This window comes from Odocoileus virginianus, chromosome 33, assembly GCF_023699985.2.
Source record: "Odocoileus virginianus isolate 20LAN1187 ecotype Illinois chromosome 33, Ovbor_1.2, whole genome shotgun sequence".
In the NCBI taxonomy this organism is placed as follows: Eukaryota; Metazoa; Chordata; class Mammalia; order Artiodactyla; family Cervidae; genus Odocoileus; species Odocoileus virginianus.
In genome coordinates, this window is record NC_069706.1 from 15,223,284 (window position 1) to 15,244,818 (window position 21,535).

The 21,535-nt window shown below is 45.7% G+C and overlaps 1 protein-coding gene across 1 annotated transcript in view; it reads left to right on the forward strand.

The window, feature by feature from the left end:
* The window catches only part of XYLT1 (xylosyltransferase 1), a 341,704-nt gene that overhangs the window by 279,724 nt on the left and 40,445 nt on the right, over positions 1-21,535 (forward strand). The window contains exon 6 of the mRNA XM_020904963.2: positions 8,680-8,760. Within this exon, the coding sequence (XP_020760622.2) occupies positions 8,680-8,760 (81 nt within the window). The remainder of the gene's footprint in view (positions 1-8,679; positions 8,761-21,535) is intronic.

Sequence of the window (21,535 nt, forward strand, 5' to 3'; positions counted from 1 at the left end):
TGGGTTTTATTATCCAGGTGGTTATCTAGTTTGCTGTCTGGCCGTGTGGAGGAGAAGAGTTGTCCCCTGGTGCCATTGTGCTTTAGTCCACCTGGTGTTTTCCCCCATCCCAAGAATCTCCCTCTTTGTCGACCTCCCCCGCTGTCCCTACTAGACAACAGGGACCATGGCCGTCTGACCCACTGCAGTTCCAGGGCTCTGGCATCTAACCTGCCAAAGTGGGACATTGTGTTTCCCAGGAGAGCAAACAGAACTTGCAAAGTCTTAGAGCCATGCAAGAGCACCGAACATTTATAGAACTTCAGGTTATCCCGAAGACTGAAAGGACAGGGCCAGCCCATGACCCACTTTGCAGCCTCGCTGAGGAGCTGAGACACTGCCCTGCAGGAGATGGAGCACCACGGAGGATGTTAAGTAGAAGAAAGGGTGTGATAGGCTTATGTTTTACATCTTACAACTGCTTCCCTGAGGATAGATTAGAGAGGAGTTTGGGAGCTGGGGCGGCATTTTATCCAGTTCACTTTTCCTCGGGTGCTCAGCTGTAGCTGGAATTATGCTCATGGGATCCAGGAAGATTCCAGCATCTAGCTTTCCTGTATCCCCAGGTCTTTTAAAAAATTGTTTTTTCTTTAATTCTAAAAATGTATTTATTTATTTTTGTTTGCACTGGGTCTTTGTTGCTACACTCAGGCTTTCTCTAGTTACGGAGAGCAGTGGCTCCTCTATAGTTGCGGTGTGTGGGCTACTAGTCGTGGTGGCTTCTCTCGTTGTGGGGTCCATGGTGTGGGTACAGTAGTGTTGGCTTCATAGTGTTCAATCGTGGGCTCTAAAGCATGGGCTCAGTAGTTGTGGCACACAGGCTTAGTTGCTCTGTAGCATGTGGGATCTTCCCGGACCAAGGATCGAACCTGTGTCCCTTACAGGGGCAGGCAGATTCTTATCCACTGTACCCCCAGGGAACTCCAGCACTCGTGTCTTTGCAGTGGAAACCCACTGCAATCAAATCGGGGGTCGCCTTTTCTTATCTCCAGCTGCCTTTGCCCTTACCTCTTCAGAGAACCCTGAACTTGGCCTTTCCTCTTGTTGTCCTGGAGTTCTAGCCTTGCTGAGAGATTTCCTAGTGGGCAAGAAGATTCAGTAAGGCTCAAGCGTGAACCATCTGGAAAGTCGAGGAGAGTAATGGCAGTATCTCTCCTCCACCCCCAAAGAAATAAGCCTGATGGATAAAAGGGTCTAAATCCATTCTTGAGATGGAGTGCAGTGAGAAGGATCAGGTGGCTGGGCTCAGATTGTAGACAAGAGCCTCAGAAAGGCCCACACCCTGGACAGACGGCTTTATCTGTGTCAACTCCTGATGTGCAACGTTATGAGTGGCAGAGGTCCCCTTGGAATGAAGTAGGGGGCTTCAGAAGGTGGTTGAGGTTTCCTGGCTCTTTATAAATAAATGGAGCACATTTCTGCAGCCTATTTACCACAGGAAAATGGGGTTGAAATGAGTCTGCCTTCTGGACTTGGGTGGTGAGGTCTGAGCCTCTGCCTCACCTCTTTTAAGCCTTTGGCCAAACTGTTAAATCTGTGTGTCCCACTTTATTCACATATAAACTAGTACCTGCTTGATGGGGCTACTGTGGAAAAAAGGAGGAGGAGGAACACTTAGCATGTTCCAGGCAACAAAGGCATGTTTTCTGCATTGCTATTAGGAAGTGTTTTCTCACTGCCCAGCATCTCCCCCAGATCAGAGACATAGGGAACAGCATTCCTGGCAGGGGGAACAGAACAGGTAAAGGCACAGAGTGAACATCGTGCTGCCTGCCTCTGTGGGCAAAGCCCTTCCTGGGGGGCAGGCACTGTGCTGGGCTCGGCAGCTGCATCTGTGAGCCTTGATGGCTGGTGCTCCCCTTGGGTGCTTGTTAAACATGCCAGTGGATAACTCTTGAGTACCTACTGTGTGTCGGGTCCTGGAGGAACAGAACAGAATTAGACCCAATGCCTGCTGGCCTCATGACTCTCGCCAGCCTCCTGAAAAGCACTGTTCAAGGTGCCCATTGAAAATGCCAGGGCTATGGGATTTTCTGCACCCCCCCCCCACACACACACCTCTTGCTGCTTGACAAAAGGTTCATTTGGGTCCCACTGGTTGTTGGTACCTTGGGGAAACCTGGCCAGCCTGCTGAAGAAGCCCACCAGCCTCCCCTGCTCCATCTCTTCAAAATTTCCTTCTTCCTCCGCATCACTGGTGGCAGCTGGCTCAGTTCCTATGTAATGATGTGAGTGCCAGCCATGCCCTCATGAACAGTTCCACATCTGGGGATTTAATCCTGCAGAATCTTACCCACAAGTGGAAAGATAAGTGTGTGACGACGTTCGTAGGAGCAATACCTGTATGAGGGGAGGTGGGTGAGAAAACAACCTAAGTGTCCCTCACTAGGGGGTTGGCCATGCCCCTTCCATAGGAGTCTGTTCAGCCACTGAGAGAATGAAGTCTTCCTGTGTGTGTTGATTAGACAGAGCATGACACATCATTACATCAAAAAGTCACGTACGTGCATGTTCCCATCTCTGCATTAAAAATACATGTAAACACTACAGCATCTACTTCATAGGGTCATCATGAGCCATAAGTAGGTTAATAGGTGCAAAGTGCTTAGAACAGTGTCTGATCCACACGGTAGGCACCCAAGTGTTAGATCCTGGAGGAGGGCATGGCAATCCACTGCAGTATCCTTGCCTTAGAGAATCCCACGGACAGAGGAGCCTGGCGGGCTACAGTCCATGGGGTTGCAAAAGGGTCGGACACGACTGAGTGACGAAGCAAAGTGTTAGATGCTGTTATTACCTCTGCTGTTATTTCCGTCTCTATCTTACTGTAGCCTAAGTTTCATGGTTATAATTTTAAAAGCGCAGGAACTGGTTACAATTAACCTTCCCACGACCGTGGTTTTCTGGACTCCTGAGCTCCTCATAGGAGGATGGTGGATGACATTTCTCCTAGGGTCACTCAGCCCTCGGCAGAGCCATGTGCCTGGGGTCACAAACTTGTCTTGATTTGCCCAGAACTGTCTGATTTTAAAATGAAAAATTCTAAAAAAATAAAATAAAATGAAAAATTCTGTGTCCTGGGCACTCCCTCAGTTCTGGGCACCCCGGGACAGATGACCACTCTCCATATGCCTTTAGTGGCCCAGTTGCAGGAAGAATTCAGACAAGGCATCATTATTGCTTTTCATATATTAGGAGAAAACATAAAAATAGTACATCTGAATGGAATATTATTTAGCCTCATAAAGAATAGAAATTCTGACCCATGTAACCACATGGATGAACCTTGAGGACACTATGCTGTGTGAAAGAAGTCAGTCACCAAAGGTAAATACTGTATGATCCCATTTACGTGAGGTCCTAGAGTCTGACCACTCTGAATATTCACAGAGACAGAAAGTAGAAGGATGGTGGCCAGGGGCAGAGGGGGAAGTGGGGAGCTGTTGTTTAATGGATTCAGTTTCAGTTCTGACAGATGAAAAGAGTTTGGAGATGGATGGTGGTGATGTTTGCGCAGCAGCATGAAAGTTCTTGACAACCCAACTGTACAAACCGAAAATGGTTAAGATGGCAAATTTTGTTTCTTGTGTTTTGCCACAATTTAAAATTTAAAGTAAATTTAAACTATAAAATAAAATTTAAATATTTTAAATATTAAAATAAAAAGGTACATCCACTACCACAAATATGGTTGCATACAGTAATGCTAAGGTGGTATTTAAATTGAACAGTCATAGGAAATAACTGTGCAGATGATACACTCGTGGAAGAAGTTGGGGAAATAATGTAGTATATTCTGAGCTCAGACTGAAGGGGCCTCAGTCCTCAGCTTGCTCTGTTCCACAGGCCTCCATCCACTGCCCCTCACCACATTTCTGCTCCCCAAATGGCCCACCCACTGCAAACAGGAGGGCTAAATCCAGTGCCCTCTGGGGTCTGGGCATAGCTGGCAGCATCAGTGGCTTGAAACCCTGAATCCTGACATTCATGATACTCTGCGCTGAGCTTTGCCTTGGCACCCTCAGCCTCACCAGCAGCCATGAGCAGCTGGTGGGAGGAGCTTAGCATCTGTATCGGGAGAGTGGTGCCGGGTACAGAGCGGTGGGTAGGAGGGGCCCGGAGGAGGGCAGTTAGCTCGGTGTTGGGCTCCTTCCAAGTGAGGCAGGGCAGGCCCCATCCCCTCCTGACCCTGCCACATGCTGCCAGCAGACAGGCTGGCCTGGGACTGGGCTGGGCGCCCGTGGACCTGACAGCTATACCACTTCCTCCTGTGTGTCTTCACACCCAGAACCATATGCACATCAGACACACAGGATGGTGTGGTGACCTCTGGGAGCCAGTTCCTAACTCTGCCACCAGCCGGGAGACTGTAGACAGGTTCCCTCCTGTGGGGCATTTCCCAAACCATGCTCTGCAGAACATCCATGGGTATGATGCTCAGAAAGCCTTCCAGATTCAATTCAGGTTGGTTCTTCTACTGCTATCCCCAGCTCAAAATGTCTTAAGCTTCTGATGCTCACGATGGCAGTAATAATACTATTAAACAGCAGTTAACCTTTATCAAAAGGCTTATGTGGGCTGGATGCTACCGCGCGCGTCTTACATGCTTTATTTTATTTAATACTCCCAACACCTGAGGCTTATGGAGATGAAAGTAACTTGCCTGAAGTCTGGGCTCTCAAGAAGAGACCATGGGGAGAAGATAAAGGGAAGAGGAAGAGAATTAACTACCAATATTCATGCTTGGCTTAAAACAGCGCTTCCTAAACTTTAAAGGGCACACACATCACCTGGGAGTCTGTTAAAAGGTACCTTTTAACTCAGTAGGTCTTGGGTGGAGCTGAGGTAGGGCATGTGTAACAGCGGTGGGCTGATGTTGCTGGTCCCAAGACTAGGCTCTGAATGAGGAGGCTTTGGAACACTTGTGTTTTCTCTTGTGCTGAGATGGGATTCGTTCCCTCATTCATGCACTAATTCATTCATTCATCCATCCATTCATTTGTAGATGCCATCGAATAGCAAAGAGCTGGAACTTTGCATTTGGAACCAGGTTCTAATCCTAGTTCTGCACTGTTCAGTAAATGGGCGTTTTCTTTGAGTCTCAATTGCCCATCTATAAAATGAGAATGAAACACATTTTAGAGACTCTTTTGTGACCATTAAACGTAATAAATTGTAGCAAAAGTCTGCCTTGGGGGCCCAGGTCATGGTGGACATTCCATAAATGGTGGTGCTTCAGGAGCTTATTTTACTATTCATGTGTTTATTTATTCTTTTCAAGTGAGGTTTCTAGATGGTTCCAATAGGTTCGTTTACATTAAAACAAATGTATTTATTAAAATAAATTATTTGTCATATATATTTAGTTACATATTTCCATGAAGATGTCCCAGTAGCTCCAAAAGCTATAGTGATGGGCCCCAGGGTCCCCACCACGAATGCGAGATGTGCTTCCAAAAGGTAGAAAGAAATTGGGGAGGAGACAGCCACATGTTGATGAGCTGCACTAACCATTTGGCAAATGACTACACCAGAAAGGAGAAGTGAGAAATGCTTGTGAAGGGGAGAGAGCCGGAGACTGGGTAAAATGACAGCAAATCCCAAGCTGTTAATTATCCAGCGGGAACTAAATATTACGTATGCAAGTATCAACAGGTGTCTGAAAGCCACAATAGGGAAACCTGGTCCCTGCAGAAGGGCTCAGGCCACGGGTTTTATTTAGCATGCAGGGCAGGCTCTTCACCTAAGGAGGGGGCGGTGGCCGGGTAACCTTCGTGTCTAGCCAAGCCAGGACCCAGCGCTGTGCTTTGAAAATCGGCTTTACCCACAAGTTCTGGGCCCGGAATCCGCAGCCCCCTCCCCATCCGCCCTCCCTCCCCGAAGATGTCATCTTTTTAGACGATTTCATGTGGAAGCATCGCTAAGTAAATTCGCTAAATGCCTATTCATCCTTGTCAGATGGGGACGCGGTGAAGCGGTAAATGTGAAAATGGCCCCAGCTCGGGGCCCTGAAAGGCGCTTTCTGGGGCTGCCAAATGGAGCCGCAGCCGCTGACCCTGGGAGGCCTGAGGCTTCGCGAGAGGGGGGCCGGGAGCCCCGGCCCGGCCCCTCCAATCCTCCCACCGAGACCGCTGAGAGGCCCCTGTTTATTATTCCTGCTGCCAGGGACCCATTCAGAGGTTAACTTGTCCCTGTATTCATCGGGAGGACAATAATGAACTGTCGCGGAGAGTGGCGAGGGGGTTGGTAAATAGGCACCGCTAAGCCACGGAGCTGGAACGCGCCTCTGTGATTTGGAAAGAGAGGTTGCTTAATTTCCTTTCCAGGCTGGTTTAGTTTCCACCTCTCCAGCACCTTCAGGAAGCCCTCTGCCCACCGATCTCCATCACTGGGCGTTAGGCACGCCTGGGCTTCACCCTGCCCGCCTGCGGAGATGCTCCACGTGGGCACAGACACGTGGGCTTGGCCTTTGTCTGCATCCCCAGGCTTCACCCCTGTGCATATCCGCAGGGCTAAAGCTGTCTGCCTTTACGCCCGTGTGGATTTACCTTGTTGCAGACACACAGGGATTTTCTGGCGTCCGGCAGCCACTAGAACAGCCAGTTTTTGAAGTGGTTGATTTCTGTACTAGGATGGGCTGTCAGCAGTGCTGGGTTCTGCTGCAGCATCTCTTAACTGCTCTGTCCCCCTCCGCTGGAATTGAGTTGGTCAACAAGAGTTAGCCAATCCGAGAGCAGGGGCTTAGAGTGGCGCGACTTCGGGTGATGCAGGGAAATGAGAGGGAGGGATGGCTGGGAGCGGCCCCCTCCCGGCTGGTGAGAGGCCAAGAGCAGAGCACTTTGCATTTATTGTGCACCTACTGTATGCCCTTCATGCAACCAGTTATCCATCAGTATGTATACCTACTTTGTGCAGGGCAGCCAGGTGAAGGCTGTCACTCGGAGGTTGAGTGGCTTACCCTAAGACACACAACTAGATCAGGACTGGAGCTGAGATCTATCTCCAACCCTTTCTGCTTCCAGAGTTCAGGCATCGCTTTCTGAGGCACCTTGCCCCCTACCCCCCACAAAGTTCTAGCCTCCTTTTTCTTCCCAGAGATGCACCTTCACCTATTCTCCCAATTTGAAATGATAGTTAACCCTTTCTTTCTAAGTAAAACCCCCCCAGCAGAGAAGCCTGATGACAAAGGAGCTGTCACTTCAGCACCATTTACCTGTTTGGGTTTATTCAGCGTTAAGAGGCGACTGCGTTTCTGGCAGATGGAGACCTGTGTGACTGCCTTTTAAAATACTGTCACAGATGTATGCACAAGCTGATTAGCTGTGACTACACTGCTAGTGCTGAGATTGATGGCGATAAATTTGGGATAACAATGCTGGGAACGATGTCACCTGTTTGTATTGCACTTCATATTTCTTAAAGCTATCTCAGTCAGTAGCCCAGGGGTTAGGGAGGATTTAGCATTCATTCATTCATTGATGCATTCGTTTCTCAAAGTGCCTTTGAAGGCATCCCTGTAAACTCATCTTACCTTTAGTCATCCACTCATCCAGCGAACATCACTGTACCTCCTACTATGATTACTGCACCTCCTACTATGTGCCAGTGATGAGCAAGTTTGATTTGGTTGTGTCCTCATGGAGCTTACATCCTAATGTAAATTTAGGCCTTTCAGATGGTGATGAGATCGTATGTAAGTAGAGTGATATGTTAAGTGAAGGGGAGTGGGTGCTGCTTTAGGTTGGGGGGCTAAAAACAGCCTTTCTGATGAGGTGACATTTGAAAAGAAATCTGATGACAAGAGCAGACACAGAAAGATATGGGGCAGAATTTCCCAGGCACAGTTCAGTTCAGTTCAGTCACTCAGTCGTGTCTGACTCTTTGCAGCCCCATGGACTGCAGCACGCTAGGCCTCCCTGTCCATCACCAACTCCCGGAGTTTACTCAGACTCATGTCCATTGAGTCGGTGATGCCATCCACCATCTCATCCTCTGTCGTCCCCTTCTCCTCTTGCCTTCAGTCTTTCCCAGCATCAGGGTCTTTTCCAGTGAGTCAACTCTTTGCATCAGGTGGCCAAAGTATTGGAGTTTCAGCTTCAGCATCAGTCCTTCCAATGAATATTCAGGACTGATTTCCTTTAGGATGGACTGGTTGGATTTCCTTGCAGTCCAAGGGACTCTCTAAAGTCTTCTCCAACGCCGCCGTTCAAAAGCATCAATTCTTTGGTGCTCAGCTTTCTTTATAGTCCAACTCTCACATCTACGGAAAAACCGTAGCCAGGCACAGTGAGTGCAAAGGCCCTGAGGTTACTCTGTACCTGCCACCAAGATATTCACTGATGTCTTACTGTTTGCTGATCCCAGTGTTGGGCCCTGGGGATTCCAAAACAGGTAAGACACTATGCTAATTCTCAAGGAGTTCGCAGCATATGGGAGTGTGTAGGAGACAAACATACCAACAGTCCATTTTAGCATACTTTGGTAAACTCAGTGATGGAAGTACATGAATGTAGATGCCTCATGCATCTGCAAGGTATTAATGAAGGAGGGGATGTGGTTGCTATGACAAAGAAGGGAGCCAGTCACAAGTGTCCACAGTCTCTGGAGGGCTCTGACTTTCCTTTTGGTTTGCTTCCACAGGACAAATGACCAGCTGGTGGCATTTCTCTCCCGATACCGAGACATGAATTTCTTGAAGTCGCATGGCCGGGACAATGCAAGGTAGTATAACTTCCCTCTACGCTTGTGCAAAAGAGAAATGAAATCTGAGTCATCATTTGGGGGCTTCCTTCTAGGCTGGTTTGATGCAACCAGAAACAAGTTGAGGATGGGAGAGAGGCACGGCATGGCTGGGCCTTGGCCCTTCCTGTGTAGAATCTGAAGTGGTCTCTCCTGCCAGCCAGAAACAGAGGAAATAGCAAATGTGTCTCATTATGTCATATAAGCATTTTCATGAGCCCATGTTCTCATTATGGCAGTCCTCTGAGGAAAGTAGGGTAATCATTTTATACTCATTTTATTGGGAGGAAGACTGAGGCCCATAGTTCAAGTTCATGATGTCCCCAGATCACACATTCGGTTTGCCAGTCATTCGGCAAATATTCACATGGTGCCAAGCATGTGCCAGGCACCCTTCTAGAGGCGAATGAAACAAAATCCTCACTCTCATGGAATTTACTTTCAAGCAGGAAAGAATCTCACACCAGCAGGGAGTTGGAGTCAAGGAAACCGACTCCCAGCCCTGTGCCTTCACCACTGCCTCACTCTTGCCGTCTAAGATATGGGCAGGGATTTGAGGTACCAGAATCCTTTCTGCTTCTCTCACTTAAACTGAGCAAAGCCAAACAGCATCACTACAGTCCCCCTTTGTGTGGTGGTTATTCAGTCGCTAAGTCGTGTCTGACTGTTTTCAATCCCACAGACTGCAGCATATCAGGCTTCCCTGTCCATCACCAACTCCCAGAGCTTGCTCAAACTCATGTCCATCCAGTCGGTGATGCCATCCAACCATCTCATCTTCTATCGTCCCCTTCTCCTCCTGCCTCAGTCCTTCCCAGCATCAGGGTCTTTTCTAGTGAGTCAGTTCTTTGCATCTGGTGGCTGAAGTACTGGAGGGTCAGCTTCAGCACCAGTCCTTCCAGTGAACATTCAGGTTGATTTCCCTTTGAGTAGAGTCTGAATCTCTGTGGTCAGAGATCTGCTAGAAGGGCTACAGTCTTGAGCGCCCTCTGTAGGAGAGATCACGTGATCAGCTTCACCATCCGGACCGAAGATACCATTACAAACCCGCTCAGGATCACTCTGTTAACTTTTTTAAAAGGCTTATTTATTTTTAATTGGAGAATAATTGCATTACAATGTTATGTTTGTTTCTGACATACATCAACAGGAATCAACCATAGGGCTCTGCCATCTTAGAACCTTTTTCTAGCATTGAACTCAGAACTTAATCCGATAGTTCACGGGATAATTTTAGCATGTTAATGCGTTTTGTTTGGCCTTGGTGCTGGTTTGGTTTTGTTTAATTCAGGTGCTTCATTTGAAAATTAATAGCCCCATTAAAAAACAGCAATCTTTCCAGTTCATCTTAAAAGAGCCACTTAAATGTCCACTTACTCTGTGCCTGAATTTTCTCATGAAGGTTGTATTTTTGTTGTAGACAAAGCCTGTGTTCTACAGGACCCTGCAGTGCTTGCTGCCCTCTCCCCTCCCTGGCCCCACTGGCCTGTCTGTTTGCCCATCTCTTATGTTAATGTTCTCCACCGCTGCTGCTGGGGGTGTCATTTTGGCTGGCTCTGTGATCTACTTTGCCCAGATATCCACAGCAGGGAGAGACAGAGGCAAGCAGTGGGCTCCATTTCCCGAGTTTTCAAGAAATAATCCCAAAATCCTTGGGTTGCACCACTTTCCTTAATTTTGACTTTGACTTCATCCAACTGTCTGTTTATAGATCTGTCTTGTCCAACTGACAGTCTTTACATTTACTAGCAACCCCCAGACTTGAAGTTGCTCTGTAAATTAGCACAGATTAGTATAGCATGTTTTGGTCACTAAGCTGGACAAGCCTGGGTGGATAAAGAATTATAGCCATATAGTGTATTGTGTTCCTGCTAATTGCCTATCACTCTGCTGGCCCCTTTTCACACGGGATCGAACTTTATTTTTATAGTCACTCAGATTCCATGGATGTGGTAAGTTACCAGAACTAGCCCAGATTTTGGTTCCCCACCCTTAGATAGAGAATGAAGACGCTTCTTCCCTTCCAGATAACTTATAATACATGCTTTGTGCAAAGTTACTTCGTGAGAAAAAAAAATCCACTGTTAAGTTGATAAACTTGTGTCTAAATCACATCCACCCTAGTATTGTTGTTTTAGCCTACTCAGTGTTTATTCTCTGTCTGCTATTTCCAGGCACTGTGCTAAGAACTGGGTGTGGCACAGAGGTTAAGATTGTGAATTTTGGGAGTCATGCCTCCTGGGTTGGAGTCCTGATCTACCATGTCCTGGCTGTGTTGCATTGGACTGGTGACTTAACCTCTCTGAGCCTGTTCCCTTATCTGTACGATGGAAATATTAATGGACATACTCATGAGATCATTGGAAGGGTCGAATGAGATGCTGTGTATAAAGCATTTGGCACATCATAAATGCCCTATGATGGTGATGGTGGTGGTGGTGTCATTGACGATAAACATCAGACGGAAATACTGCAGGCGGGAGAAATAAATAGACAATGTACAGGCCAGGGTTGTGCCTTTGGGTTTTGTGAGTATGTCTTGTCCAGTCGATGTGCCTCAGGAGTTGACAGGTGGTAACCAAATGGCACAGCAGGATACAGGGCAGGATGAAGACTCAGGCTCAGGAGATACTGCTTGCACCTCCCCCTAAAACCCTGAAACCCAAGGCTCTCTGGACAGGAGAACTCACAAGTTCTAATACTCGTGCATGAGTCCTCAGCCAGGATTCACTCGCTTAGATGAATTAAGGATTTAATAGTAAAATGAGCCACCAGCCACCACTGTCTCCTCTTTGGCAGCTGAGGCCTCCTTGCTGTGGGATCAAGCCTAGCCACGTGCATCTTCCATTATGTCACCCCCAGGGGCATCCTGGGTGAGGCTTGACTCTGGTTCTGCACTGATGGTGTGTTAGGAAAAACTCTTTTTTTTTTTTTTTTTTTGGTGGGAAATGACAGAAACTCAGCTCAAACTTGATTAAAGGGTAAAGGAAGTTATTGGGTGATTCAACTAAAACATTAGTATCTGACTTTGGACATAGCTGAATCAAGCAGTTCAAATGATATCATCAAGCCCAGACTCTGTTAGTTCTTTTAAAAATTATTGCTTATCAGTCTGGAGAGGGTTAAAATAAAGTAAACGCAACACGTCAAGTAGTTCACTAGCAGAAATATTTTTTTAGTTGAGGTATGACTGTCATATTAGTTTCAGGTATGAAAGTGAATGTGTTAGTTGCTCAGTCGTGTCCAACTCTTTGTGACCCCATAGACTGTAGCCCATCAGACTCCTCTGTCCATGGAATTCTCCATGCAAGAATACTCAACAGGGTTGCCATTTCCTTCTCCAGGGAAGAAGGAATTCCTCACCCATTTCTGGGTTGGGCAATCCAGGGATTGAAACTGGGTCCCCTGCATTGCAGGCAGATTCTTTATTTTCTGAGCCATAGCATTCAATAAATGTATATATTGTAAAATGACCACCACAATATGTCTAGTTAATATCCATCACCACCCATAGTTACAGTTTTTTCTCATGATAACTTTTAAGGTCATAGCAAATTTCAAATATGCAATATGGTATTGTTAACTGTAGTCACCATGTTATACATTACAGCTTACATTACATTACAGTTTGGGAACTGGAGGTTTGTTTCTTTTGACCCCCCCTTACCCATTAACTTAACCTCCGTTAATTCTCTTCCCCTTTGTGCTGGTTTAATTTTCTGGCTTCAGATGGTGACCCTTCTCAACATATTAGCCTCATTTTACTAATGAGGAAACTGAGGCTCAGAGAAGTGAAGTAACTTGTCTAAGCTCACACAGCGAGGGCAGGGCTAAGACTCAGTCCTAGATGAATGTGTCCCCAGAGCCCAGACTCAGAATCCTGCATGATGCAGCCTCTCTGTGTTCGGGTCCTGCTTTCTTCCAATATGCTGGGTGGCTTCGGGGCAGCCGCTCTGCTTCTCTGGGCTTCGCTGTGTTTGACAAACACAGTGGTTGAACAAGACGATCTCCAAATGCCCTTCCATTCTGACGTCCCGTGCTTGGGGACCAGCCCTTGCACAAGAAGATGTGACAGAGGCAGAGGGTTTAAAAGACAGAAAGATGGAGAGGACAGAAGCAAGCAGTGAGATACAAAATAGGCCACAGGGTGCCTCCGTTTTTAATTCCACATGGTTTCTAATAGCAGTTTTGACCTTCTGTCCCTAGCTCCAGTCTTTAGCAGTCAATTTGGACTTCCAGCTCCCGCTGCTAAGAGATGGCATAAAGGCAGACTAGTATTTTAATACTACCCAATTGGTTCTGACTGTTCCTATAATTAAATGAAGGAGAGTGTATTGTTCACTGTATTTCCTTGTTTTCCTCCAAAAATGAAGTAGCTAGATATATTGAAAGACATGTAGTGCAGTTATCATTTTCCCAGATAATCTCTGCAGGGCTGGCAGAAGCAGGTGCCCTGAATAAGCAGGTCTTGGCAAACATCCCCAGGAACTCCTGGTTTCTGCTCAGAGCATCAGAGAAGTTCCCCCAGATCCCAAAAGCCTGATCAGGTCTCAGAGTGTGGGGCCCCTTACAAGGAGATGAAAAGAAAAAATAATTTCCCTCAGCCAGAAGAGAGTTTCTGAGACTTTCCTGGCCTTGGTTGGTATAAGTGCTCAATTAATTCAAGGTCACCAGGGTCCCAGTGCTCAGTCTAGGGGCATAGTGTAGAGTATTGGTGAGAGCATGGGCCCTGGAGTCTAGACACCTGTCAAAATGTCAGCTCAGCGTGTGATAGCCAGGGGACTCTGACAAATGGCTTTGATTCTCCACAACTCCATGTCCTCATCTTCATAAGACCCAGACATGGGGGATTGTCTAGATCACTTAAGACCCAGTGATGTGGGGATTGTGGAGGACTCAGTAGCCTCACAGACCACAGGAAGCATCTAGCCAGGTACCACTTTTGAGTGTGTTATCCCATTTCAGAGATGAGTACAACTGAGGCTTGCAAAGTTGCTTTAACTTGCTCCAGGTTCCACACAGCTGGTATTGGAGTCCAGTTAGATCTGACTGTTATCACCCCATTTTAGTGACTACATCTGAGAGGACCCATTACTTTGAGTTCTTAGGGTGTGCAGCTGAAAGGGCAAAATTCTACTGATTTTAAGCAGAATTATTTTTTAAAAGAACAAGGGAGGAAAATCGGTCCATCCCCTACTTTCTAGAGTCAGCCTCATCTACATTGTGTTCATGATCCACAAGTGATATGTGAGATTATTTGGGGGAGTTCATGAAGGAGTGTCATGGGAGAATTTGTATTGAATTTATGTGCATCAACAAAAATTTATTTAATTAATCCAGTATTTCACAGATATTATGCTTAGAATAAGACTAAGTTAAAAAAAAAAAAAGAACAATTGAAGCTATCTAAAGTTGGTTTAGAAAAGAAATATTGAGGGCAGTCCCATACAGACTTCATAAAGCCTATAGCATAGCTGTTAAGAGTCCAGGTTCTGGAACCAGACTGCCAAGGTTCACATGTTTCACACTCATCGGGTGTGTGGCCCTGGGTAAGTTAAATCAATCACTTGTGCTTCAGTTTCTTCATCTGCAAAATGTGAAGAATAATAATAAAACCACCCTCCTAGAACTGCTGCAAGAATTAAATGAGGGGATATGTGGATAAGCTCTTGGAATAGTTAGTTATGCATATTCAGTTGATGACAGTGGTGATGATGGTGGTGGCAATGGGGACAGTGCTGGAAAAACCTTGAAGATGGTGTGTGTCCACATGATTAACATTTTAGAAGCACTTTTTACAATTCTTAGAGAGACAACTAGCATTTCAAATGTAAGAAGCCTAGACCAGAAGGAAGCTAGGAGGGGTCCCAGCCCTCAGGTCACAAGTGGCATAAACAAGTTTCTTCCTGTTACCAGGTCTGGGATCCACCTGCTAGAAGCGGTGGTCCCCCACTGGCATCAGAATGGCAGCTGAGCAGATTCGCCAGCTCTTCTCTCTGACATTGAACTAATCTTCAGGCCCAAAGCTCCCTTGATGTATAAACAGGCAACTGTTTAACCAAAAGTTGGCAAATCCATCGAGAGCCTGGCCAGGAACCTCCTCCAAGCAAATCTGCTTTTGGGAGGCCCGTTGGTGCCAACTTGCTTATCAGGAGAAGAACTCTCTCCCCATCTGTCTTGTAGCACCATGATTGATGGGAGGAGATAATTAATATCTCATCTCCAATGGGGAAAGCAGATTGCATTCCCCTCTCTCTTTTCTTAAACCCAACTGGTGAGTTTATCACTGTTTGCATGTTCACTTTATTTAATCCAGTTATGGCAGCCATGTCAAAATAAAGCTTAGCATCACACAGGCACCCACGCAAAGCTGTGTACACAGCTCTGTCGGCCTCCTCATAGGTTTTGAGGTCAACTTTAGAACTTTTCTTTTTTCGAAACAATACATGTCGAAGTTAGAACATAGACTAGAAGAAAAGTTTGTGCAGTGTCATCTCTGAGATAAAGAGTATGTTTTTTCATTTCCTTTTTTGCTTTATTTTGTGTTCCATGCCTAGGGAGGCCTACATTACTTTTAAAATTAGAATGTAATGCAATAGATATTGTTTTTAAATTTGTGTGAAATTTAAAATAGGGAAAATCAATTGGTCCTCAGTGGGCCTTTAGACTCTCAGAGGCACAAGCTGATTCGGGCCCTGAGCACTGTAAAGAGCATGGGCCACGCAACCTGGGGTTCTTGGTTCCAGGATTTGGCTCCCTGACTCTGCATTTCTGCTTAGGCTGATTTTTCTTTCACTCCTGAATGTGAAACTCAAGTCAACTTTCTTCACCCAGAATGTATGTAATATAAGGTTTACTGTGTGCCAGAGACTGTCCTAAATGCCTTATCGATATTAATTCTTTCAATTCTCACAACAATCCCATGATATAAGTACAGTTATTATTGTGCCCATTTTCTACATGGGAACACTGAGGCTAGAGAGATTAAACAATATACAGCTTGGAAATGGGGAAACAGGCTTGAACGCAGGTGGCCTGGTTCCAGGGTCTAGACTCTGGGCTGCTGTGCTTTACTGATAAGTATGTACATCGTGGAGTTTCCTGCCACGTTCAAGCCACATGTTCTTATGGACGACACGTTCCTTCCACCACTCAGATCAGACCTGCCTCTCCTGCGGCTCGTCTCCTCTGATGTGCGGTGGTGAGGCTCAGCTTCTCCCTGTAGCTCTCACTCCCACCACTGTAGCTTCTCTTCACTCATCTGGGCTCCTGCACACGCTGTTTCTGTCTCCTATAAAGCTCTTTCCCACAGCTCTTCAGATGACTGATTCCTTCTCATCCTTCTTGTCTGTGTCGCCTCCTCAGCAATATCTTCCCCAACAATCTTCACTAATTAGGTCCCTGTCTCTTTATTTTCTGTCACTGCGCTCTGTTTTCCTGTATAACACTTATCACAAATGTCTAATTATATGTTCGTGTATTTTGTAGCTCTTTATGACTACTTACTTATTTATTAGAGCAGTTTTATAGCCTTCTGATGAAGAGTGTGGAATCCAGAGCCTGACTGCTAGGTTTGAATCCCTCCCTTACCACTGACCAAGTGTGTAGCCTTGGGAAAATTACTTAACCTCTCTGTATCTTTGTTCCTTCACTTGTAAAATGAATTCTCATAGGTTTGTGATGAAGACTAAATGAGAGAATATATATTAAGTGCAAGGAATAGGACTTAGAAAGTAGCAAGTGCTCAATAAATGATAAGTATTATTGTTTTCCCTCTCATTCTAGAAGAGAGGGCTCATGTCCATCTCCTTTCAACCATATTCTCAGCACATAGACTTGGAGAGCGGCTCAATGAGCAAATGACCCAAGCTCTTTTGCTCTTCCAACTACTGCAGAGTAGGGACTGACAGCTGACTCCAGCCCAGGTCAGAAAGGGGCATGACCCACACTAGCATGTGAGAAATGGCCAGCAGATCCCTTCTGGATCCCTTGTGCCAAACTAGGAGCTTGATGACCTGAATCCTCACTGACTTGTGCCTTGGAAAGATGGGAGGGTTTCGTATTTGTGGCTTTCAGACAGCATTCAGGGTGCTGGTGATGCTTGTCACATCTGCCCCCACAACTGTGGGTATCACAGGAGATTCACTGTGGAGGCGCTGGGCTTCTGTCCTTGGTGCTGAAATGACATTGCTTTTCAGAACATAAAGGGTTTCTTCTCCTTAGCCCTGAAGTGCCCTACACATGCCTGTCTACAAAGTCCTAGAATAGAGAAGAGGAGCGATAGAAGTTTTAATTTTCCAGCTTGATGATGGGAAATGTTAAGTATCTTGGTGAACATTTATTCAGTTGTGTCCGACTCTTTGTGACCCCATGGGCTGCAGCAAGCCAGGCCTCCCTGTCCATCACCAACTCCCAGAGTTCACTCAAACTCATGTCCATTGAGTCGGTGATGCCATCCAACCATCTCATCGTCTGTCATTCCCTTCTCCTCCCATCTTTAATCCTTCCCAGCATTAGGGTCTTTTCCAATGAGTCAGTTCTTCGCATCAGGTGGCCAAAGTATTGGAGCTTCAGCTTCAGCATCAGTCCTTCCAGTGAATATTCAGGGCTGGTTTCCTTTAGGATTGACTGGTTTGATCTCCTTGCAGTCCAAGGGACTCATAAGAGTCTTCTTCATCACCATAGTTCAAAAACATCAATTCTTTGGCGTTCAGCTTTCTTTATATTCCAGCTCTCGCATCCATGCATGACTACTTGAAAAGCCATTGCTTTGACTAGACAGACCAAGAACTTGCTAAGTGCTGAGCAGTATGCTAAGCCCTCTCCATATAAAATATAATCTCATTTAAACTCTGTGAGACAGGTATTATGATGATCACAGTTCCCACATAAGAAGCTGAGGTGTCTCATATTCAGGTCACCCAAGGTTGATGGCAGATCCAGGACTTGTACCAAATATTCTGGCTCCACGGCCCCAGGTTTGGCCACTGTGTAATGTGGCTGTTTTCTGTGGGCCCTTCACGTAGCTGGCTGACTTCAGACACTGTGTTTTCATGCTTTGCTCCATGACTTTGTGTTTAAACTGAAATGCTTAGGTTGTACTTCTACTAAAGAGTAATCTGGGTTCAGTGACGTATCACTGGACAGGAGAAGAGAAGAAGTAATTTTATAGGCTGTGTGACTTTGGATGACCTTGGCTCATATATCCTCTCTGGGCCTCAGTGTGCTGGGGACTTTTATCTATAGAATTAGTTATATTAGCTAATTGCTGAGATTTCTTCTTGCTCAAACATGCTGTAAAATCTGAGGGGCAGAGTTCTTCCTTTCAGAATTCATTATACGACAAGACAGTTCTGGAATAATTCCACACTTGATGAATATGCCGAGATTGTAGCCAGGGAATTAACTGAATTGAGAGATTTCTTTAGTGTCTGTCTTTTCTGGGGCCATTTTCAAAGGCTACAGATTACTTTCTCAGCTAACTTTTTCTCCCATGGGGGAGATTCAGAACTCCTCACCCCCTCCATCTGATTAACTCTGATGCCCAACTGGTCCCTGTGATATCCCAGTAGAATCATATTTAGCTGTGACTTTGTCCCATATTGTGGCAGTACAGTCAAATCTCAGGAAGACAAACCATTCCCGGGAGCCCAGGAGGTAAAACCAAATGTAAGCTATCTCTTGTTTGCCCTCAAGTAACCTGTTCTGAAGACAGAAGTTCCTTGTGAGGTCTGGCAAGAAGCCTCTTCCAACCAGCAATGAGCCACTTTGTCTTGGTTCACTCATTTCTGGGCACTGCCTTTTTGAGAAAGAACAAGTTCTCAGATCCTTCATTTGAGTCCTTTTGGAGAGACCCCAGTGAATTGGGATGAAGAATGGGAAAGTAGTTAAGCACTTGCATTGTTGGATTCATCCAGACCTGAATTCAAGCCCAGACCTGATCAGTGTGTGGCTTTGGAGAAATTACTTAACCTTTCTATAACTCAGTTCCTTCACCTGTCAGATGTGTGTTAGAAAATTTTGATACCCGGTTAACCAACAGCAGCTACATCCTGATTGCCTGACAGATGTTGATGTTACGCTCCCCTTTTTTCATTCACTCAACAGGTATTTATTGGGCACATGCTGGATGCTAGGCACTGTGCTAGACACTCTTCTAGGCACTAGGGATACCACAGTGATCAAAAAGAGACAGAAATGGGGAAAGGATAGTTAGAGAGTTTGGGATGGTCATGTACACACTGCTTAGTGTTATGTGCCAGATGGGAGGGGAGTTTGGGGAGAATGGATACATGCATGTGTGGGGCTGAACCTCTTCACTGCTCACCTGAAACTATCACAGCATTATTAATAGGCTGTACCCCCAAAGAAAATAAAAAGTTCAGGAAAAAAGACAAACATTTCTGCCCTCTTGGGGCTTACGTCTAGTAGTAGAAAAGGCAATAAATGAAATAGATACCTTGTGCATTGTATTAGAAAGTAAAAGTGCTATGGAGAAAAATAAAACACCAAAGGAGGCTTGGGGAGGGGTGTCACGTCTATGGAAAAAGGAACTGGTGATTGGGTCAGCCCATTGTTTGGGTGGAGTCTTACTAAACACTTTGCAAGGAATTTTGTAAATATCACCCATCACACTTTTGCAGCTGATTTGAGAGCTCATCAGAACAGGTGTCATGGGCTCATCCTACAAGTGAGGCAAGTGGCATTCAGAGAGGGTGAATCAGCCCCACACCTCAGTAAGTGCAGAGACAGCACTGGTACCAGATCCTCTTCATATCTGCTCTTCTATGATATCTCCTGTTGACCCTCGGTTTCCCTGGTAACTAGGCCACCTGGAAACAAAACTAAAGGGAGGACAGCATCACTGGCCATCTTCTGTGTAATGAGTCTGTTGCTTACATCTTCCCTCCATCCCTCAAGTGGGAGAGCCATGCACCTTTTCCTGGTGAGCCAACATTGATGAAAGACTCACCCAGGTGTTCACAAACTTACTTTGGTTTCCAGCCTTTACCTTTTCAAATTATGGTAAATCCACGTGGGGGAATAAAAAGCAAAACCACTGCCTAAAGAGCTTGATTCTTTTTGCCTGCTAGATTCCTACACTCTGGGCCTCTTCCACCTTCTCTCAGTCCAGACCTAAGTTTCTGGTAGCCCCTTTCAACCCAGGAACTTTTCTGAGACCTGGGCAATCTGTGATCTCTATTTCCTCATAATTAACTAAAGCATGCTTTTGCAGCTTATCGGTTTTTGAAGGCAGTAAGTACAGCAGCCAATCTCCCAAACCCTGTAAATATTTTATTTTGGAGATTACTGCATAAATATTGTATTTGGATATTGCAGTCTGGGACATCACATTAAAATTGCAAGATGATGCTGTTATCCAATCTAATGGAACATGAAATTTAAAAGCTGGTCCATGGCAAGAAAAATTTTGCATGTTGTCCCACCTGTATTTCTTTTCTCTCTCTCTTTCCCTCAGTTGTTTTGATTACCATGTAAGTAAGTTTTGATAAAGTATCTAAAATTTAAAGGTTTAAGCACAGTTAAGTGTACCCACCAGACATTATCATCTAATTGGCACCAGCCAGAGGTGAGATAGGATTTTCTTTTCCCTGCCTCAGTGGCTTCCTTCAGTGAATCAGTTATAGCCAAGTTTGGTGTCAGTAAGTGCCATTGTGAATGTATTGAAAACCCTTCACCAGGTCACTCCCCAGAGAGAATGTGGCTTTGCTAAGGATAGTGAATTTTACACTTGGAAAGAAAATGTTAGGGAAAGGTCAGGGTCAGGGACACTGGAAATCTGGGTCTTCTGGTTGGCATCTGCCCTGTGTCATCAGAAAAGTTCTCAGCCTCCTCTGGGCTCCCATATATCCGTTTAGTGCTTGCCCCACACCCTCTTCCTCGGTATAAGAGTGACTTAAGAATGTCACAGCTGGGAAGTCACTTGTTATTGTTCAGTTGCTAAGTTGCATCCAACTCTTTGTGATCCCGTGAACTGCAGCACGCCAGGCTTCCCTGTCCATCACCAACTCCCGGGGCTTGCTCAAACTCATGTCCATCAAGTCGGTTATGCGATCCAACCCTCTCATCCTCTGTCACCCCCTTCTTCTCTTGCCCTCAATCTTTGCCAGCATCAGGGCCTTTTCCAATGAGTCTGCTCTTCGCATCAGGTGGCCAAAGTAGTACTGGAGCTTCAGCATCAGTCCTTCCAATGAATCTTCAGGGTTGATTTCCTTTAGGATTGATTTGTTTGATCTCCTTGCTGTCCAAGGGACTCAAGAGTCTTATCCAGAGAAAGCATTAATTCTTCAGCACTCGCTTTCCTTATATTCCAACTCTCTCATCTGTAGATGACTACTGAAAAAACCATAGCTTTGACTGTAGGGACCTTTGTCAGTTAAGTGATGTCTCTGCTTTTTAATATGCTTTCTAGGTTTGTCACAGCTTTCCTTCCAAGGAGCAAGAGTCAGCAGTGATTTTGGAGCTCAAGAAAATAAAATCTGTCACTGTTTCCACTTTTTCCCCAATCTGTTTGCCATAAAGTGATGGGACTAGATGCCATGATCTTAGTTTTTTGAATGTTGAATTTTAAGCCAGCTTTTTTCTCCTCTTTTGCCTTCAATAAGAAGCCCGTCAGTTCCTCTTCATATTATGCCATTAGAGTGGCATCATCTGCATAACTGAGGTTGTGATAGTTCTTCCAGCAATCCTGATGCTGGCTTGTGAATCATCCAGCCTAAACAGTACCTTAGAGACT